Below are 21,502 nucleotides of genomic sequence, written 5' to 3' on the forward strand. Positions count from 1 at the left end.
CAACATTTCATTAGTCCAAAATGGGGAAATAAATATTTAAAGAAGCATGCGATGACTATTAAAGTTAATATTAGTTATATAAATCTGTTAAAATACACATTAAGAGTTTTCATGTGGAAGAATATGAGGCATTTCAGACAATTTGTACATCAGGCATAATAATATATGGATTTTAAGTAATTAACTATATAATATTGGAGTAGATACTCCATAGTTTACCCATAAATTTTAACTACATACGTAGTATGAAAGGCATCGTTTTAATTGTATCTCATATCGTGGCTGCCTTCAGAACAAGATACGAGGTATTGCATTACTTTGAATAAGTAACACTTCTCTAGTAGAGAAGACTACTGTTATTTATTCTCAGTGGATACCACCACCCAGACAGCACCATTTCAAAGCTGTTGGCCTATCATTGGTGGGTGGGCAGGTACCGTGGTAATACAACATGCAATCAGTTGCAAAATGATTCCACAATATGAGAGATGCCAAATGGTGTACAGATAATGTATTTAAAGAGGAAATGCACAAGGCATAATTATATACAGTCAGTCCTCGTATAACACGTGTTTACACTACATGAATTCGATCATACACGATTTATAAATAGGGGAACGATGTCACATATATCACGAACATAATTCGCTTATGCGCGATTCGCCTTTGTGTTTACAAGAAATGGTAGTTGAACCTGGCATGATCACCCCAACTGAACACAACACAGTAGGAATGAAGAGAAGATTCTGAAAATTTATTTGTTTTTCATGGAAGGGGAAACACATTTCACATAATAACGTAAAAACCCACAGAAACTCCACTAGCAGGAACCCCCAATAAACCGGAAACTGCAAATTGTTTTTATTGTTTTATGGTAGTGACCTCCAAAAATGTGCTTTAGTAAAATGTAAGCATGTAATATGTGTGTTTCTGCCTTTATTGCATTGTTTATTCAGTTGCTACTTGTTCGCTGTGCTTTTATGTATATCAAGCTTGCCTCCTCATTTTTGTTCTTTTTATACTTGTGCTCTATTCTTAAAAAAAAAAAAAGAGTAAAATACTTGAAAAAAAGTGTGAAAAGGAAGCGTTCTGGTGAAAATACTTTAGAGAGAAAAAGAAAAGCAATATCAATAGAAGAAAAATATGAAATTGCGAAAAGCTTTGAGCAGAATGAAAGAACGTGATATTGTGCGTGCTATAGGCCTAAATGAGAGAACGCTGAGAACAATTAGAAAGAATGCAGAAAAAATAAAAGCAACTTTCATAGCAGGAACAACACAAAGTGTAACAAAATCAATTAGATCAAGACACAAAGAATTGGAAGAGATGGAATGTCTTTTATCTGTTTGGATAGAAGATCAAACAAAGAAGAGATCAGAAACAAGTTTGCTTACGATAAAAGCAAAGGCATTGGCAATATTTGAAGACCTCAGAAATAAAGCTGAAAACCCTCAAGAAGTGCCTCCCTTTACTGCCAGTAGTGGCTGGTTCAATAATTTCAGGAAATGTTACACTTTCTATAATGTGAAATTATCAGGTGAAGCTGGGAGTGCAGATGAAGCAGCAGCAAAGGCATTTCCGGCGATACAGAAAAACCTAATTGAGGAAGAGGGCTATACACTGGACCAAATTTTCAACTTTGATGAAACTGGACTGTATTGGGATAAAATGCCATCAAGCACATATATCTCAAGAGAAGAAGCATGAGCTCCAGGCTTCAAGGCTGCTAAGGATAGACTGACCGTTATGTTAGGAGCAAATGCAAGTGGCGACTTCAAACTGTAGCCTGTTGCTGTTTATCATGCAGCCAATCCACAAGCATTAAAAGGGATCCTAAGGACTACCCTGGGTGTTTACTTTAGGAACAGTAGAAGAGGGTGGATGATAGGGCAGATCTTCACTGACCTTCTACTACATGTGTTTGAGGATGTGTTTCGAAGCTACTGCAAAAAGAAAAATTTAAATTCTAAGATTTTAATTATTTTGGACAATGCCGCAAGTCACCCTCCAACCCTTGCTGTAGAGACAACTGTTTCCTGCGAAGCGATAACGAGGGCTCATTCGCTTCGACATAGAGGCTATGGACAGGAGAAGTTCGAAATGCTCCAGTGGCAATACGGATCGCCTGATGGTGGATGGGATCCAGCCATCGGAGTACGCTGAGTCTAGAGGATGCATATACCTGGCACCCGTAATCTATCTTAGATCGTATGAGTGCACGATAGAGGCGCATGAGGGTACATCGGTCAGTGCCCCAAGAATGTGAGGAGATTGCACGTAGGATATTCAAACCTCTCGTGCACTTCGCACGTAGTTGACGGATGTGTTCTAGAAAGGTCAGCTTTTTATCGAAGATAAGCCCCAAAAATCTAGTCTCAGGTACTACTGGGATGGCATTTTGTCCGAGCCTTAGTTCAGGTTCAGGGTGAAGATTGCGTTTTCTGCAAAAATGCATACAAACAGTCTTTTGTGGAGAGAACCTGAACCCGTTATTTGTTGCCCATGAGTTCAAATGGTCAATGGCATGTTGCAGTTGCCTCTCAATTACCCTCATGTTGCAGGAATGACAAAATATGCTAAAATCGTCAACATAGAGGGCACAGTTTACAGTTGGAGGAAGTTGTTCTGTGATGGAATTCACTTTAATGGCAAAAAGCGTAGCACTTAAAACGGATCCTTGAGGTACTCCCTCCTCTTGGCTAAAAGAGCGAGAGAGAGTAGATCCTACACGGACTTGGAAAGAACGGTGACATAAAAAGTTCTTAATAAAATTGGGGAGATTACCTCTAAGGTCGATGCTGTAGAGGTCTTTTAAAATTCCAAATCTCCAAGTTGTGTCATACGCTTTTTCCATATCGAAGAACACTGACACCAGGTGTTCTCGTTTTAAGAAGGCATCTCGAATGGAAGTTTCGAGCCTGATTAAATGGTCCAAAGTTGACCTATGCCTATGGAAGCCGCACTGAAATCTGGAGAGGAACCCATTAGCCTCCAAATACCAGATAAGGCGGGCATTGACCATTCTCTCCAGAATTTTGCACAGACAGCTAGTCAGAGCAATAGGACGATAGTTCGTTGGGATTTTAGGATCCTTTCCTGGCTTAGGAAAGGCAAGCACGATTGCCTTATGCCAGGAATCCGGAAACTGCTCTTCTTGAAATATTCTGTTATATAGAAAAAGCAGTTGGTCCGTGGATTTTGCAGACAGATGTTTGACCATATCATAATGGATAAGATCTGGTCCTGCAGCACTTGCCTTGGTAAGAGTTAGAGCTGTTTCTAACTCTTCCGTGGTAAAGGGCCAGTTATAGGGATGAGACCTTCTTGATTTAAAGTTAACTGGCTGCTTTTCACATTTATCTTTCCAGACCAGAAATCCTGGGGAGTAAGCAGATGTTGACGAGATGGCAGAAAAAGTCTCCCAAGTGCATTGGCTATTGCAGTTGGATCTGCAATAACGCATCCATTATACTCCAGGACCGATGAAGGGTTTGATGTATATTTACCCTTCATTTTCCGGATTTTGTCCCATATAGCTTTACTGCTGGTTGACTGGGTAATGATGGATGTAAAGCGGACCCAAGATTCCTTTTGGCTCTGACGACGAATATATCGCGCCTTCGCGCGTGCACGTTTGAAGGCTAAGAGATTGGCTGTGGTAAGATATCGTCGGAATATCCCCCAAGCTTTATTTTGTGCCTTTTTTGCTGCTGTGCATTCAGTATTCCACCAAGGTTTTGGAAATGGCGGAAACCGGGTAGATGTTTTCGGAATTGTAGCTGCAGCTGCACGGACAATGCTTTCTGTGATGTACGCCACTGCGTCATTGATAGGCTCCCGACTGACTGTACTGATGTTAAAGTCTACCAGGTGTTGAAAGGTGTTCCAGTCGGCCTGATCAATCTTCCATCGTGGTAACCTAAAAGGTGAACATGGCGTCACTTTAAGTAGGCTGGTTATCACGGGGAAGTGATCACTCCCATAAAGATTCTCCTTTACCTCCCAAGTGATTGAAGGAAGGAGATAGGGGGAACATATAGAGAGGTCAATAGCAGAGAACGTACGGGTAGGCATGTGAAAAAAGGTGTTAGTTCCCACATTTAGAAGGGATAGGTCATTGTCATTGAGCACATGCTCTATGACACGTCCCCTTCCATTAACGTTTGCACTACCCCACAGGGTGTTATGTCCATTGAAGTCGCCCAGGAGTAAGACAGATGTAGGCAGATGCACAATGAGATCATCAAGGTCTCTCTGGGAGATATCAGCCCCAGGTGGCAAATATACTGAGCAGACTGTTATTAAGAACCCTACCGTAAGGCGAACCGCTACCGCTTCTATGTTGGTGGTGAGCGCAATAGTTTGATATTGGGTATGGTTGCCCAGAATTATAGCAACACCCCCATGAGCAGGTCCATCGTCAGTTCTGTCCTTTCGAATGATAGTAGTGTTACGAAGCGAAGGGTTTTCATTTGCCTTCAGGTATGTCTCTTGTAAGCAAAAGCAGACTGGCTCATGCTTTTGCAGAAGGGCCTTGATGTCATCATTGTTTCGCCGGAATCCACGACAGTTCCACTGTAGGAATTTAGCCATTATTTTGGCTTGGTGGGTCCATCAGGCTGCTTCCGAGGTGCTGAGGGCTTACCTTTTTCAGTCTTGGATTTATCCTTCCTGGGGAAGTACGGACGCTGTCCAGTGTCCATTTCCGCCCCAGCAAAGAGCTCCAAAACTGAGTCTTCTTGTACCTCCTTCTGCTCTACATCCATGTTTTCTTGGGTTGTAGGTGGTATTTCACCTTTCTTATTCTTTTCTTTCGTGATTGCTTTTGTTATTTGTGGAGCATTAGGGGGTACTGATATAGGAGTGGCAGCTGATTGGTCCTTCTGTGCAGGTTTTTGGGAGCTCAAGAGATAACGTGCGATGGGAGTAAATGATTCTTTTGGAGGGATGGACATGTCCGTCTGAGTTCCAATGGAACACCTCCCTGCTACCTTCTGGGCGTAGGTAGGTTTTTTGATGTTGAGAGGTTTCACTGCTTTCCTTGCCTCCTGGTACGATATGTTTAGCTCTGCCTTCAGCCGTTGAATTTCTTTTTCTTCTTTCAACCTCTGACATGCTCGTGAATAGGCCGGGTGTTCGCCTTCACAATTAATACAGGTGGGTTTTGCGGCTGAACATGCTGTTGTTTCGTGGTCCTTTGCACCACATCGAGCACATGCAAGGACTCCAAGGCAGGCCATTTGAGAATGTCCATATTTCTGGCATTTAAAACACCGTAAAGGGTTTGGAACATATGGACGCACTGGACAGTTGATGTAGCCAGCTTTAATCTCATCAGGAGGTTTGGGAGAGTTAAAAGTCAGGATAACACTCCTGGTTTTAACAAGTTTCCCATCCCTACGTGCACTAATTCTCTTGACGGCTATAACTCCCTGAGGTTTCAGTTCCAAGCAGATTTCCTCCTCGGTTACTTCGAGAAGGTCCCATTTCGAAATGACACCTCTCGATGAGTTTAGTGTTCTATGTGGTGTTACTGTTATGGGTATTCCTCCGATTGATGTTGCACGGAGTAGCTGCTCAGACTGCCTGTCAGTTTTGGTTTCAATTAAGAGGTCTCCAGAACGGAGCCTCTTAACCGATTTGGGTGACCCTGCTAACCCATCTAACCCTTTCTGTATGAAGAAGGGCGACATTTTGCCAATCGGTTTTTCTGTGGTAGAATGAATAATTAAAAATCTTGGAACAGGCCCAGATGATATTTCTGTTCGCTGCCTCTTTGTAGCAATAATGCTATCTGTCTCTCCGTCTGTATTTTCAGATAGGGACCGGGTTGGGGCTCCTGAAGAAGTAAGTTTATCAGGATTCATATAGGTTTTTAGTGGTTCAGTGCCCAGGCTCCCCACCCACCACGGAGCCCAAAGGGACGCCCACTACCCGGCATGCAATAAATGCGCTCGGGAGTGGAACGCCAGGGCTACCCAAACACTATACCCGCACCGCCGCCAGCCTGAATCCTGTCCCTCGGACCATGAGGGTAGGAGCATGGCATTGACACGGTTGACCCTCGCAGGCGAGCCTACTAGCTGATTGATCCTAGCCGGGCCTTCCAGGACCACCCGTCTTGTCGAAGCAGGGGCCAAAGTGGTGTATTGAAGCTGGGCCCCTCAACCACCAGGATCCCTCTTTCCGAATTTCCACGGGTCGCAGCGCACGGCAAACACGCCGGATTCCATTGATGTAAGCCTGGAACCTGGGCTGTGGGCGTTGGATCCCAGTGATGCTAGTCTGGAAGTCCAGCAGCGTCACTGGGAGGTCCCCTCACCACGTACAGGTGCCCACGTCGAGGGGTAAGCTTTGGCTGATTTATAATAATTAGTTAATTTTATCAGGATTAAAGGCATTAATTAAAACAGTCTCATGTAATAATTATTCTAAGAATTATTAACAAGTTGTATTTTTCAAACAACGGAAGATATTCGCTATAGAAAAATGCTGAAATTTAAGATAAGATACCTTTTCTTGTTCTTTTTTAGCTTTCCTTGCATCTTTCTTTTTTTTATTTTTTGATGCTACCTTGGAGAAACCATCTACATAAATATAAAATAACAAATACTAATGTAAATTTATTACTACAGATAAATGACGTTACTTTTTGATTTAAATTTTTCAGCTTTCAATTAGTCTTAAATATAAAATTTGTATGAAACATTTTCAAACTTCAAATATTTCTAGACAGAGTAAGTGAATTACTGCTAAGGGTAACCTAAATGGTTACCCTTAGCAGTAAGGGTACAAACAGACTTAGATATCAGGCTAGGAAGAATCATATATATTGTTAAACTGCTTGTTTGTAGGATGAAACCTCCAAAGCATTTTTCATTCTCCCACCTGATACTGGCCAAGTCAGCTGGTATTAGAAGGAAGATGCAATAAGTTCCCAAGTAAATGTGACCCCATGGATGGTGGTGGTGGAGATGCAATAACTATGGTATAATTAATAAATACCAATGTAAGAAACCAAGTTAAAATTTCTGCATGAAAACAAACTTACCTGCAGTCTGATTTATAAGATTTGAAGGGGGTTCATCATCATGAAGTTTAAAGGAAGAAGGCTGGCCTCTAGCAGAAGGTGGCCTATACACTTCCTTGGAAGCTATGAGAGATAGGAAAACATAATAAATTTATTTTTAATTATAAATGGCAGAAGGTAAACCTTATCATATTTAAAATATTATTAAAGCAACAAAAAGCTTTCAGATATTGCTCTGTGATCTGAATAGAAAGTAACAAGCATCAGCTATTTTGAATTAGTTTGTACTATGTAAAGAGTTTCCATGATAGGCTCTGCCATTCAGACAGAATGGATATCAGGAGTCCTAGTTCTCTCAGCAAATATGCCCCCATGAAATGCCTTCACTAGGATGGAACCATGATTACGCTGATTCCTACATATTCCACATGCTATATGAATGCTTCAAGAAAAACCAGAATTTGCCAGACAATTCTTTTTCAGTCTTCCAGTGCTGAAGTTGATGCTTGGCCTGTTGCAGATATTTGTATGTTAGATATAGACAGTAGTACTGGGTCATCTTACTCTTCCAAATGTACAGTAAGTAATTATCAGAAATGCACCAACAGTCAATGACATTTTTTTATTATTATTTTTTTTATGAAACCCCCAAACACGAGAGGTATTAGAATCTATAGTACTTAGTACCATGCTTGGGTTAGGGGTTGAGAAGATGAAAGAAGATATTTTTTGACATTAGACGAACTTCTGTAGACTGTAATTTTCAGAAAATATGTATGAAGGAAAGTTGTTCCAGGAAATGGCAGTTGAATGAATAAACGAGGAAGATTAAAATTTGGTTCTGTGAGTTTGAAGTTGGACAGTAAATGGATGTTGGCTGCTGGCGGCATGTGTTCGGACTGTTTTGAAAGAGAGAGCAGGAATTATAGAAGCCAATTCAGAAGAACAGTGCCCATGGAAGTATCTGTAGAAAAGGCATGCAGCAGAAACATTACATCTATGAGACAGCGAGTGGAGACACTATGTTAGAGATGAGTCATTAATTAATCTAATTGTTCCCTTCTGAATGAATCTAGAAGCCTGAGAGAGGTTTTGGGGGCACCACCCAAAATGTCTTTACCCCACTGGAGATCGGCATTTAAGGAATTGGTAGCGGATATTCGAGAAGTTGAAGCTGATTGAGCAGGGCAAGGTTTCTCAAAATGGAAAATGGAATGCAACGTGCTATCATCGGCACAACTATGGATAGGATTTCCAGTCAATGGAAGAAGATCATTAATATACAAGAGTAAAAGAGTGGGGGTAAAACTGAACCTTGGGGGGGACACCAGCATTAGTGGAGAAGTTAGAAGACAGAGAGCCATCTACCATCACCCTCAGTGAGCAATCAGAGAGAAAACTGGATAACCAATTACAAAAAACAGTTGGCAAACCATAAGATGGAAGCTTGTTTAGACCTTTATGCCAAACACGATCAAAAGCCTTTGAGATGTCAAGAGCAACTGCTTGTGTTTCACCATACTTTTCCATTGAATTTTTACATAAATGGGTAACATAAGCCAGAATATCACCAGTGGATCAACACTGATGATCGTTGATCAGACAGAAGGTTTCTAGGTAAAGGGTTGGCGATTAATTGATTTCTCCATTACTTTAGAAAGAGTAGAAGTAATTGCAATGTGACGATAATTGGATGAGAGGGATTTGTCACCCTTTTTAGGAACTGGCTGGATATGAGCAAATTTCCAAGCAGAAGGAAAAACACCTTTGGAATAAGAAAATGAAAAAAGGCGGCAAAGAACAGGAGTAAGTTCAGGAGCACACGTTTTGAGAACAAGTGGAGAAATACCATTAGGACCTGGAGCTTTCTTAGCATAATGATTTGTCAAAATCCTTCTGACATCCATTTGACAGAAGACCACAGGAGGCATTGAATGGAGTGTGGTGTCTTACCAAGATCATAAATACACGAGTTGGAATAAAAACGGGATGCTAGCAGGTCCGCTTTATCCTTGGCAGAAGTGACAACAGAACCAACTGGTTTTGACAGAGGTGGAAGCAGAGATGGGCAAAAGTTGCAGCCAATAGGTTTTGGCAAGAGACCAGAATGCTCAGCTACCATTAGGGCAAGAAGCAAGTTTTCTACTCTTAGCCTATTCAAAATCTAGTTTGGACTGATTAATAACTGCTTTACAATTGTTGCGAGCTTTGGTGCAGGCAGAAAATGAACCTAAAGAAATGGAAACAAGCCAATTACGATATGCAATGTTCTTCTCTTGAACAGCCTTAGCACATTTATTGGAAAACCAAGGTTTAGATAAAGGATGAGATTTTAAAGTGGAGTGTGGAATAAAGGATTCCATTCTTACAAGAATAATTTCACTGACATGATCTGAGCAAACGCTAACATCAGAAGTTTTGAAACAATAATCTGACCAAGGAAAAGAAATCTCGCAGGTTATCCCATTTTGCATTCTTGTAATGCCAAACAATACAAGGTTGGGAATAGCCACGAGATGAGATAAAGGCTCCATTGGAGAAGAGACAATCACCAAGTTGTGATCTGAGGTGCCTAAAGGACCACTCACTTCAACCGTGTACTTAGAAGGGTTGTTTGCGAGAAAAGGATGAAGCGTGTTGGCTATATGGTTAGGATTGTCCAGTATTGGTCTAAGTAAATGAACAATCTGTGCAAGGTCATTAGTAACTGCAAAAGCGTCAAGGTCTCGACCAGCTGGGTTGGTGTGACTATAAAATGGAAGCCAGCTGGAGTTGTGAACATTAAAATCACCAAGGAAAATTACCTCACTGTTAGGAAAGCTGGACTGGAGAAAGTCAAGTTGCAAAGAGAGGAAGTCAGAGCTCCAAGTGATTAGTGGAGTTGGGATAACAGTAGAGACAGATGAATTTGACACAATGAGGTATTGAGATTTTAAGCCAGAGAAGATCGAAAAGAGATTCCAAATTATCAAGTCTCTGCCAGGGAATATCGGAAAGAACATATGTACAAGTACCACCTTTGAGGCAAAAGGAATCATAAAGTGAATAATTTGGGCAACTGAGATGAGCAGTAGTTAAATCAACCGATAACAGAGATTCTGCCAGAAAAAGTACATGGGGTTTGGCAAACTGCAAGTGGAAATGGACGTCACTGAGATTAGAATTGAGACCACACATATTTGTGAAATGAACTAGGATGTGTTTGGGAGGTTTAGATCTTTTCGCAGATAAGCTTACTCTATTAGTTTGACATTTCATGGTGCATTCAATAGTAAGAAAAAGTGGGGGGGGGGGAGACATACTGTATTAAGTAATGAAATTTTTGGATATGGCGTACACATGGAAGAATATACCCAGATCCTTGATATAACATGGCCTCGACAATGCCGCCTGCGTACACACTACTCGGACTCCCTCCAGTCACTATCTAGCAGAGTAGAGGTCGCAAGATTATACACTAGCTGATCCGGAAGCCCCCTAAAGAAGCCCCGAATAGGTTCAGTCTAGTGTAATAACTAATGGCCAGCCTGCAAACACCGTTTTTGAGCTGTAACCTCTAAATATAAGGACGATTGGATTTCACCATGATGTTCATCATAACCTCAAAAGTCATCAGTCATACTGCATGATGGAAGAAATGGTTGACTGGAACTTAGCTCTGGAGGCTAAACATGGAGGCTCCAACACTTCAAGTCTCCAATAAGCAAAGTGGTGATATTGCACCGGTTGGTGAGAGTCATCTACCACCTAGTATTGCCTGGTAACAAAGAGGGGTGGCATTCCTCCATGTGGTGTGGGCACCACACCTCGACCCCTGCTTACGTTGGTTCACACCTGGGTGGTCACTCACAGTGTGCTTGTGCATAGAGATTATACCCAGGATTACTAACAGTCCCACCATCGTGAAGGTGCAAGCAGAGGATTTGGCTGTCACAGACAGTCTGGACTTTGCCGAAATTGGATCCACTTGACTTGAAAGTCACCTGAATATCAGTTCCATCAGCATTTTAGACTCCCAGGTAGCAAGTACAGCTTGTCTGGCATATCTGAGAGAATGGTCTGTGACAACCCCATGGATTTCTTTGTGAGGACTAGGTGTTCTTAACTCAATAAACTGTCCACTTGAGTGGGGTAGAACTTAACACTGTAACCTATATTATACAATGACCACAGCATTGGAACAGCTGTTGCTGTAGCCTATGGTTATGCTGGTATTTTATTTATCAGTATGAGTTGGATATGAAATCATAAACCAGCCTCGAATATTCAGTCATAAAACTGCTTATTTCTGTTCAAATTTTCTGTACCCACTGCTCCTTCCTTGGGTGGGCCAATATTAATGCACCCTTCACAATTTTCAATGGGAGTATCCTAACTATTGGTACTGTGTTACTCTCCACCAACCTATCATTTTACTTTTAAAACTGGTTTGATACATCATGTGGGTCATGTTTGTTTGTTTGGTTTTTAGGAGCATTAGCAACTAAGGCTATATTGCTCTGGGGATATGCAGTGGTCATTCCCTGACCTTTCTGCATCCTCTGTATTTGGTGGTCAAGGGCTCGAATCCCGGTCTAATCAAGAAGTATATGCTACGCACTGCTGCTCCTGCCCACCTGGCTACGGAGGCACCAGGTGGGTCATCTTACTCATCCAAATGTACAGTAAGTAATTATCAGAAATGCACAATGGTTACTGACCTATGATAATGGCATATCACAGTTTGATTTCTTTAGGAGGACTAACTAGCATTGCTATCTAATAAATTGTCCACCTGAACATATGTGTGATACCTAGGGTATCACACACATGCTCAGGTGGACAATTTATTTTCCCAAAATGTTTCCCCAAAATTTGTCATAGATGGTTTGCTGAGTGACAGTCCCCACATTATGGTCAAAATCATCAGTTAATCCATGTTTTGCAGCCTATCTACATACTTTTGCACACTTCATACTTTTAGTTAGCTTTATATCTGCAATAGTAAGATATAAAGCTAAGTAAATAATGCTATGTAACAACCCAAATTTGCCTTGGGTTGTTACATAGCAATATTATCTTTGTGTGGGTGTCAGTTCCACTAAAATAGTATTATGTAGGTGCCACCTAATTGAAAATAATAACTGAAATTTGATGACACCAGTTTAACTCAAAATGACTGCCAATGTTAATGTCACAGAAATTCCATGGATACTCAGCTTCATTTCCAACCTACAGTTATCTAAGTGCACTTAGCTTTCTATGTGCTAGTAGAATTCCCCATTTTGGTATTAATAACAACAATGCCATTAAAGGGTGGCAGTGAAATTAAATAGTGTCAAACTTGAAGTCTGTACTTATATTTCAATGCACTATGATTACAAAAACTTATAAACCATGGACACTATAAAGCTCCTTTATAAATATCCTATTGTACGTGGAAAATCAGCTTAGCTTCACTAACACTATTATTCTGTAAAGTTTAAGAATAATGTTGCCAATATGATGCAAAAAAGAAATGTACACCAGAAAAATTTTCCAGAGTTACATTGCCGTTTCTGTATAATTCCATAAAATTTAATTAATAATTAATTTTTTCATTTTTAAACATACCAATGCAAAAATAAAATATAATAATCTCCCAAGTTACAAAGAATGAATAATAAGGAACCAAGTCCGGTTTTATTAAAACTGATGCGTTCAGCCTAAAGTTGAGTTCCAAAAATTCCAAAGAGTGAAGAAATTCTCTGGAAGATTTCTGTAAAGCTTCTGCATGACTGGTCCTTCACTAGAACAAAATCACACAACTCTGAAAGATGCAACCAAAGTCAGAAGCTATAAAAATGTCATTATGGCTGGACTCCAACTATGAGCGGTATTACCATATTTTAAAAGAATTTATTACTGTCAATGTAAATTTCTGGAAAGTAAATGGGTTTTAATAAGTTCAGAGTTAAGATTTTGCTGCAATGCTGAATTATTGATGCAGCATTTGTATTTTATTGAGGTTTATTTCTGTTTTACACACCTAGCCGATGGTTAATAAAAATAAAAATGCTGCATATTATTATAGCATGCTATTTTGATAGCAACTGTATACAGATTTCATGAAAAACACAAGTGTAGGCCAAAGATTCACCATTAATCCCAATGGGGTACTCTCCATGTTATATGTTCAGTAACTTATAATCATACATTTCTGAATAATGCCATTATATATGCATTTCCAACAGGAGAGGGTTAACAGCCCCAGTCAGTAGTCAACACTCCACCATAAAAGCATTGCAACAATACAACACAACCTCATTTCACCCAAACCTTAACAGTAAGTCAGGATTGTGATGAAAAGGGAAGCTACTAGTGTATAGCAAGAGAACTTTCCTTTCAATCAGCCCTGATTTCTTGCAACTTTTCAGCAAATCTGCACGTTTGCAAAAACTGGCCCAATCAGAAACCTTAATTCTGACTTGTGGGCAACTATACTACTTCATTACTTCTTTTGACAGTTGCTTCAGTAATGTGTTATTGAACAAATGCAAGAAGTGTTTTGAATTAATCTTATTTTGTGATTATAACCACTGATGAAGGCTTTGACAAGAAAACAAGGTAAGGCCACGTTATTCAAAGTTTCAGTTAATACTGAAATTTCATATTTAATACCAGTGAAGATAAACCTTCAAGTTTAATAACTTAAAGTGACATACCTTCAAGTGACATTAATACTTTCAAGTTTAATACCTTCAAGTGACATTAATACCTTCAAGTGACAACCAATTCTTCATAAACTGCATCTATGTATAAAGACTGTTTTACTGTCATCATCAAATTTAACCAGTTCCTTTGTACTTTGCAATATATCAGGGTTTTGCTGTTTTGATTGTTTGTTGTTATTTGGTTTTTAGGAGCATTAGCAACTAAGGCCACATTGCTCCGGGGATATGCGGTGGTCATTCTCTGACCTTTCCGCATCCTCCTTTTTGGTGGTCACGGGCTTGAACCCCGGTCTATTCAAGAAGCATGTGCTACACACTGCTGCTCCTGCCCATGATTTCATGATATCAAATTTAACCAGTTTCTTTGTACTTTGGAATATATCATGATTTTGCTGTTTTGATTGTTTGTTGTTATTTGGTTTTTAGGAGCATTAGCAACTAAGGCCACAGTGCTCCGGGGATATGCGGTGGTCATTCCCTGACCTTTCCGCATCCTCCGTATTTGGTGGTCACGGGCTCAACCCCGGTCTATTCAAGAAGCGTGTGCTACGCACTGCTGCTCCTGCCCACCTGGCTACGGAGACGCCTTGCTGTTTTGAAACCAGAAAATACAGCATCAAGAAGAAGAAAAAGTTTCATAATTCTGAACACTTTAAATCCATCTGCTTACCAAACATATCCATATTCATTTAAATTTTTTCTTCTATTGGTTTATAGTGCATTAAGCCAATATATCTTAATTTTTATTACCAAAATTGGAGGTAATTTATTTCATGATATTAATTTTTTATTATTTATTACTAATTAATAATCTTACTCTTTGCACTGTATCTTGTTATTTTAAACTTTAATATTTTGACTCTGTCTGAAGCTGTATCAAGGCTTTCTCTGTTTCTCATGGATGTGTATTTGACTTGAGAAAATAAATGGATATTATTATTTCAATTCAAAACTATAAACAACGAAAACTGCTTGGCCAGCCCAAATTGTAGTTTGCATGTTATATATTAAGTATTAATTTCTTTCCTAAACAGTCACCATCTGAAAGGGCCATATGCTTTATACTCACATACATGAGAAAGAGATACAAATCTGACATTCCATCCCTATAGCAGAAATAAAAACCACTCCCAGATAAATCTACCTAAAGGATTATATCTGTTGTCACAGAGTCTCATATTGGCAAAGACTCAAAATTATGAGTGTTACATTTTGTATGATTGTAAAAACCTATTTTAATGAGGCAGATAGGATCTTTGTATTAGAACCTATAATAGTAACGTGTATATAACCTGACTAGTAACCCGAGACTAGTCTGCTCAGGAAACAGTTAAATTCAATTCCTTTAAAACTCAGCCATCTTATTTTTTGCAGAAAAAGTCTACTGCTGCCATGCTCATCTTCAATAAGACTCAGATATACAGACAAAATCATGACTTCTAACCTCTGTTGGCACCAGCACATCACAAATTTTGCCTCTCCTGCATCAAAAATGTTTTTCTTTTTGCTTTCACCTTTACTTTTCTTCTAAACAGCTGCTGACTGTACAAATATTAAATTTGCCCTACTATGGAAGACTAGCATTAGTAGAGGCATATGATGCAAGAAAGCAAGCTTATACAGAATTGCCAAAAAAAAAAAAAATTCATGCATTTGCTCCAAAAGTTTGTCCAGTTCTTCCTTGAATTTATTTAAGCTATCAACTTCCACGACAGATGGAAGTTTGTTCCAGCGATCAAACATACCACACGGTTGGTACGTTTCTCTGGGTTACTTCTACCCATGCAGAGTACTTTGCATTTTTCAATGTTGAACTTCATTTGCCACTTCTCAGCCCAACTTTCTATTTCTTTTCTATATTGTTTACACATCTGGCGTGTTTCCCTCAAAACCTCTCTTAAACTTCTAAGACTATATTCAAAGGGAAGTCAGGTTAATTAATGGCTCTTACAAGCTCTCTCCACCATGTTGCCTGCCTTTTCTGTAGTCATTTCCACAGTCACTTCTTCTGAACTGATATATATATGTCCACCTCTCTTGCAAACCAGTCCAAATACTTGTCTCCACTGGTCAACATCCATTCATTATCTAACTTCAAACTCACAGAACTAACTTTTTTCTCTTCCTCATTTATCCCTTCTACTTTGTTCTTTGGAACAAAGTTCTTTCACACGTATTTCTCAAAAATTACATTTCATCTATCATTATTGTTGTGACACAGAGGGTTGGGCATTTCTCTGTATGGTGTGGATGCCACACCTCGATTCTCAACCTCAGCATACCAAGTTCCTTGGTGTAGTGGATTTAGACTTTGCGTATGAGGGCACATTCAGAGTTAGTAAAACCCCACGATCATGAAGACACAGCAGAGGAAATGGTTGCCACAGAATGACCAGACTCTTAAAATTCAATTCAACCGACTCAAGTGAAAGTGGAAAATTAGCAGGGTGACCAGTCAGCCTGCTAATTTGTCACTAAACAGTCACCATTCAGTCAGGCATGAATTTTGAAAGTTTTTTTTTTTTTTTTTTACATAGCCTAGTTTTCTTAATGTAATTACAAAAACTTACACATTAGAAAAAAAATATCCTTTTTCCTTAATACAGGCAAATTTATGAACTTCTCAGCTAAATTTAAATATATGCAACATACCAATAAATCGATAAAACTATAACTGGCATAATCAGAAAAAATATGAGGTGTGGCTATTAAATAACAAGACTGCACATGCAGTGCTACACACCAAGCACTACCTGTGAGACAAAGACACAGCAGTTGACTCTGAACCTTTCCCTAATTGTCTGTCAAGTCACATTCCAACATACTCATTCACTTTGCAATGAGACAGGTTTTCATTACTTTGTGTTTTTGCAGTTTGCTGGAAAAATTAAAGATAAAAGAATTAGACAATGAATTAACCTCAAATTTTTGTAGCAAAATTAAAGAAAACACTAACCGAAAAGTTAGGCACAAGAAAAGTGTGCGCCAAGATGTTGCCAAAAATTTTGAACAAAGATCAAAGAATGAAGAGACCCCAAGTTTATAAAGAAGTTTTGAAAAAAAATTTGAGTTCTGCAATTACTTGTGATGAATGTTGGCTGTTCCAAGTATGACCCAGAAAATAAAAGGCAGTCAATGCAATGGAAGACAAAACCCCCCTCCCAAAAAAGTAAGAATGTCAAAATCAAAAATGAAAACTATGCTTCTTGTTTACTTCAATATTAAAAGAATTATTATGGCTGAATATGTTCTACCAAATCAGACAATCAATCAAACATTCTACACTGAAGTTCTGACAAGGCTGCATGAAACAATTCAAAGGAAGAGACCTGAACATGGAAGGATGGTTGGATGCTCTGTCAAGACAATGCCCCAACACACAATGTGCTCTCTGTTCACCAGTTTCTGGAGAAAAACATACCATGTGGGTGAACATGCACCCTACTCGCCAGACCTAGCCCCTTATTTTTTTTTTTTTCTCTTCCCAAAACTGAAAAGTATACTTAAGGGAACCCATTTTCAGTCCACCGAAGACATTCAGGAAAAAATGACCAAAGTGTTAAAAGGGCTCACAGCAGATCACTTCCATAAATATTTCTGAACTTGGAATAAATGTATGGAGCAGTGTGTGCAAGCCCAAAGAAATTAGTCTGAAGGGTATAACTTGTAAGGTATATCATGATATTTATTTTATTGCAATGGTCTCTTCATTTAACAACCACACCTTGTATATCTTAGAAAAGCCTTTTTTTTTTAAGGAATACTTTTGCATAGATATTAAAAGATATATAACCACAAATATTTTAGACATCTTTTTTGTTGTGTACCTTGAGGTTCTGCTGATTGGATACCTGGTACAGCAGTGTACCGAATGGGCTTTTCTTTGAATGTGCCTTCAGGAAATGGCTGCCATAGTATTTCATATAACTCATGATCTATATGCCAAGATTTCTTAAACAGCAAACTGCCTGTATAATGCCATATCCTATAACTGAAAGAGAATTTGAAACCTTAATATTCTAAGCATTCATTAATAAGTAACATATTTAGTAATGTATCCTTACTCACCAATTCCATCGGCCTCCTTTGACTCACCACAGAAGTCAAAGTCACTGGTCTAGTTACTCATCTTCAACTCACCTCTTCCCTTATGAATGGCGAGACATTTGCACTTCTCCAGTCCAAAGGAATCATCATGTGGTCTAGTGATGGGCTCTGTACACCCAGGGCCCTGAGCGAGATATCATCATTCTTCTCTTTCTTGGTGATTTCCTTCTCTCTCTCTCTCTCTCTCTCTCTCTCTCTCTCTCAGGCTAACTCAGAAATGTTTTTTGGTTGGTGCAGCATAAGCCTCAGGCTTCCTTGCACCATACTGCTAATAATAACAATCTTTATGGGTATGGTGCACCCTACCACACCACAAGCCTACCTCCAACAGATAAATAAATCTCTATACATACATAAAAAAAAAAAAAAATATATATATATATATATATATATATATATATATATATATATATACACACACACATACATATATACAGTGGATTCCGGTTATTTGGGCCACCGGTTAATCGGGGCAGCCGTTTATTTGGGGCAAATCTTAAAAAACAGAACCCAATCGAGAAAATAGCCAGGGTTTACTTCGCTTAATCGGGACAAAATGCCGTTTAATCGGGGCAAGAGACCACAGCACCGAAGATTGCCCTATGATTGTCTCCGACAGTACCACGTAGTTCAGTCGGATTTCTGGAGGTCACAACCATAAAATAATAAAAACAGTTAGCATTCACCTGTTTTTTGGGCTTTTGTTTTAGTGAAATCTATCATAAACTGATAGTAAACTCGATCTTATTGAATTTGCCATAATACCGACAGCTGGAATTCTGTTGGTGATTATGGTAAAATGTGTTTACACTTCTATCGAATCTTCAATCATATAAAAAAAAAGAATTTTCAGAATCTTTTCTTCATTCCTATTTTTAGAGCTTCGCAATTTGTTACTCCGTTCTCACTTGCACGTATCGTGTTACTAGCAATTTGTGTTTGCCATGTTCTTTGTTTATTGATTGCTTATCTTTTTACTGTTTTAAATTTTAACCCCCACCCCACAAATGACAGTGAACAGAAATGTCAACTAGTTTAGTTAGTATGTACACATTATTACAGTACTTATTAATTCTTCTGATTATCACGTATATTCTTAAGAATTTCACGTATCATTTAATTTTTTAATTGGTAAGGTAATAAAGGGTAAATTTGTACTTAATATATCTTTACTTTTATAGCCTGTGGATAATATTCCTCCTATTTTCGCTAATTAGAATCGCTGTTTAATTGAATTAAAATTCAATTCACAAACATGATCACAATGACCGGCGCTTATTACACATCATATAGTGAACGGTACTTTGCAATGGTGACTCCATCCTAACGTGAATTGATTGTACAGTGAACCAATTGTAAAGGGGGGAGCATCGTATTTTTAACTATTTACACGAAACTTCGGATAACCGGGGCAGCCGCTTAATCGGGCCAAAATGCACTAGTCCCAAATAACCGGAATCGACTGTATATACAATAGACTCTCGATTTTTCTGGGATAGATGGTAAAAAACAAATCCCGGATAATCGATTTCCCAGTTAATCCAAAAATACAGAGTTTGTTTGTTTGTTTGGTTTTTAGGAGCATTAGCAACTAAGGCCATATTGCTCCGGGAATATGCGGTGGTCATTCCCTGACCTTTCTGCATCCTCCGTATTTGGTGGTCACTGGCTCTAACCCGGGTCTAATCAAGAAGCGTGTGCTACGCACTGCTGCTCCTGTCCACCTGGCTATGGAGGTGCCTCTCCAAAAATAGAGAAGTCCCCGACATACATAAGAGATACGTTCCAGGCCTTCTTACTTCGTCGAGTTTTACGTAACTCGGGAATGACTAATAACATATTGCTACTATATTATTATTGACAAATCTGAATTCAGCGCGATACTTGTTAATGGTTGACCATTTTCATACATCCTTATTAGTTTAATTTTCTGATCCGAATCGATCGCTTTTCTTTTCTTGGTAGATTTACTAGTACCATTGTCACTGTCACTTATTCTCTTAGTCAGCACCATGATAATGGCCAAAATAAAATTTTCTGGAAAGAACTTTACAGGGTTAAGGCGAAAACTCACTATTATCACCCCGTACGTGCTCGCATTTTACTAAAGCACATTCTGGAGATCACCAAAAAACAATTTGCACTTTCCGTTTTAGTGGGCTTTTCTGTTAACGCAATCTATTATAAACAGGTAGTAAACTCAATCTTATTGCATTTGTGACGATACCAACAGCTGGAATTCTGTTGGTTTTTATGTTATTATGGTGAAGTGTATGTCCCCTTCACTAAAATCTTCAGTCATATATAAAAAAAACAAATAATTGTAAGAATCTTCTCTTCTTTCCTATTTTTTTGCTTGTTACTCCAATCTAACTTATGCAATTTGTGCATGCCGTGATCTTCGTTATTGATTGCTTATTTTATTTTATTTTTTTTGTTTTAAATTTTACAATCCTAAAAAAAAATAAATAATTAAAAAAATTGAGTGAAAACAAATTTACATAAATCCGTAGTTGTGTAAGGCAGGGACTTACCTAATCGAAAAATGTTCAGCAACCGACGTAAAAAATATGGCAATAGATAAAAACACTTACCACGTACTACTCTTGTGTCCAATACGATACTTCCCTTTATTTTTTTTTTTTCGATGTCGAATTTAAATCTAATAGCTTCCCTTTATTTTTTACAATTTCACGTATGGTTTGGTCAACAACATTATAATGGTTCATTAGAGATTTAATGGATGCATCATTTTCAAACTTTTGAATTATTTGAAGTCTTTGTTTAACTGAAACTGCAACTCTTTTGTGTTTACCCATCATTTTCGCGATTTCTAAAGAAAAAAAAAAATTTACTATAAAAAAAATGTCGACATCCCTGACATAAATAATGAAACAATCAACGCGAGCACTAAAACAAACTAAACATTTGTCTTTCTCTTGTCGCTTATTTGTGACTTGCAAAATATTTGTTTAGGCCAATTCTAGTTATTACTTGAATTTTATGATTTCTGGTTGATTTTTTTTTTTCTTTTAATTTGGAGTCTTGAAGTGTCCTGGTTAATCTGATCCTGGTAAATCGAGAGTCTGCTGTAAATGTATTTTTTTGAATGTGCCTTCAGGAAATAGCTGCCATAGTATTTTGTATAACTCATGATCTATATACCAAGATTTCTTAAACAGAAAACTGCCTGTATAATGAAATATCCTATAACTGAAAGAGAATTTGAAACCTTAATATTCAAAGCATTCCTTAATAAGTAGCTTATTTAGTAACATATCCTTACTTAGTAACATATGTTACTAAGTAAGTAACATATAAGTAACATTATTTAGTAACATATCCTCACCGATTCCATATACATACACACATTTATATACACATATACACACACATATATATACACATACATATATACAGGGTGTCTCAAAAATATTGGTACAAACGTTTGGGGGAGGTAGGTAACATCTAAAGGAATGTGAATCGCATAGGAACCCATAACCAGAAACGTCACTGTAAGTCGGTACATGACGGTGTTCATCAGTTTGCGAGAGGGAAAATTTCTGGTTTACTCATTCAAGCAGTAGTCGCCGCACGAAGAGCATTCATCGATATATGAACTGTGAGCTGGCAGACATGCACCTAGTGTATGGATTAGCAGAGGGCCCACACG

The 21,502-nt window shown here is 38.6% G+C and overlaps 1 protein-coding gene across 1 annotated transcript in view; it reads right to left on the reverse strand.

Annotated features, from left to right (window-relative positions):
- eIF2A (eukaryotic translation initiation factor 2A) overlaps positions 1–21,502 on the reverse strand; it is a 197,525-nt gene that overhangs the window by 40,231 nt on the left and 135,792 nt on the right. The window contains exons 13-15 of the mRNA XM_090372166.1: positions 17,550–17,713; positions 7,052–7,153; positions 6,514–6,587 (exon numbers count right to left, since the gene is read on the reverse strand). Of these exons, the coding sequence (XP_090228292.1) occupies positions 6,514–6,587; positions 7,052–7,153; positions 17,550–17,713 (340 nt within the window). The remainder of the gene's footprint in view (positions 1–6,513; positions 6,588–7,051; positions 7,154–17,549; positions 17,714–21,502) is intronic.

This window comes from Mastigoproctus giganteus, chromosome 1, assembly GCF_048544385.1.
Source record: "Mastigoproctus giganteus isolate SK-2022 chromosome 1, ASM4854438v1, whole genome shotgun sequence".
In the NCBI taxonomy this organism is placed as follows: Eukaryota; Metazoa; Arthropoda; class Arachnida; order Uropygi; family Thelyphonidae; genus Mastigoproctus; species Mastigoproctus giganteus.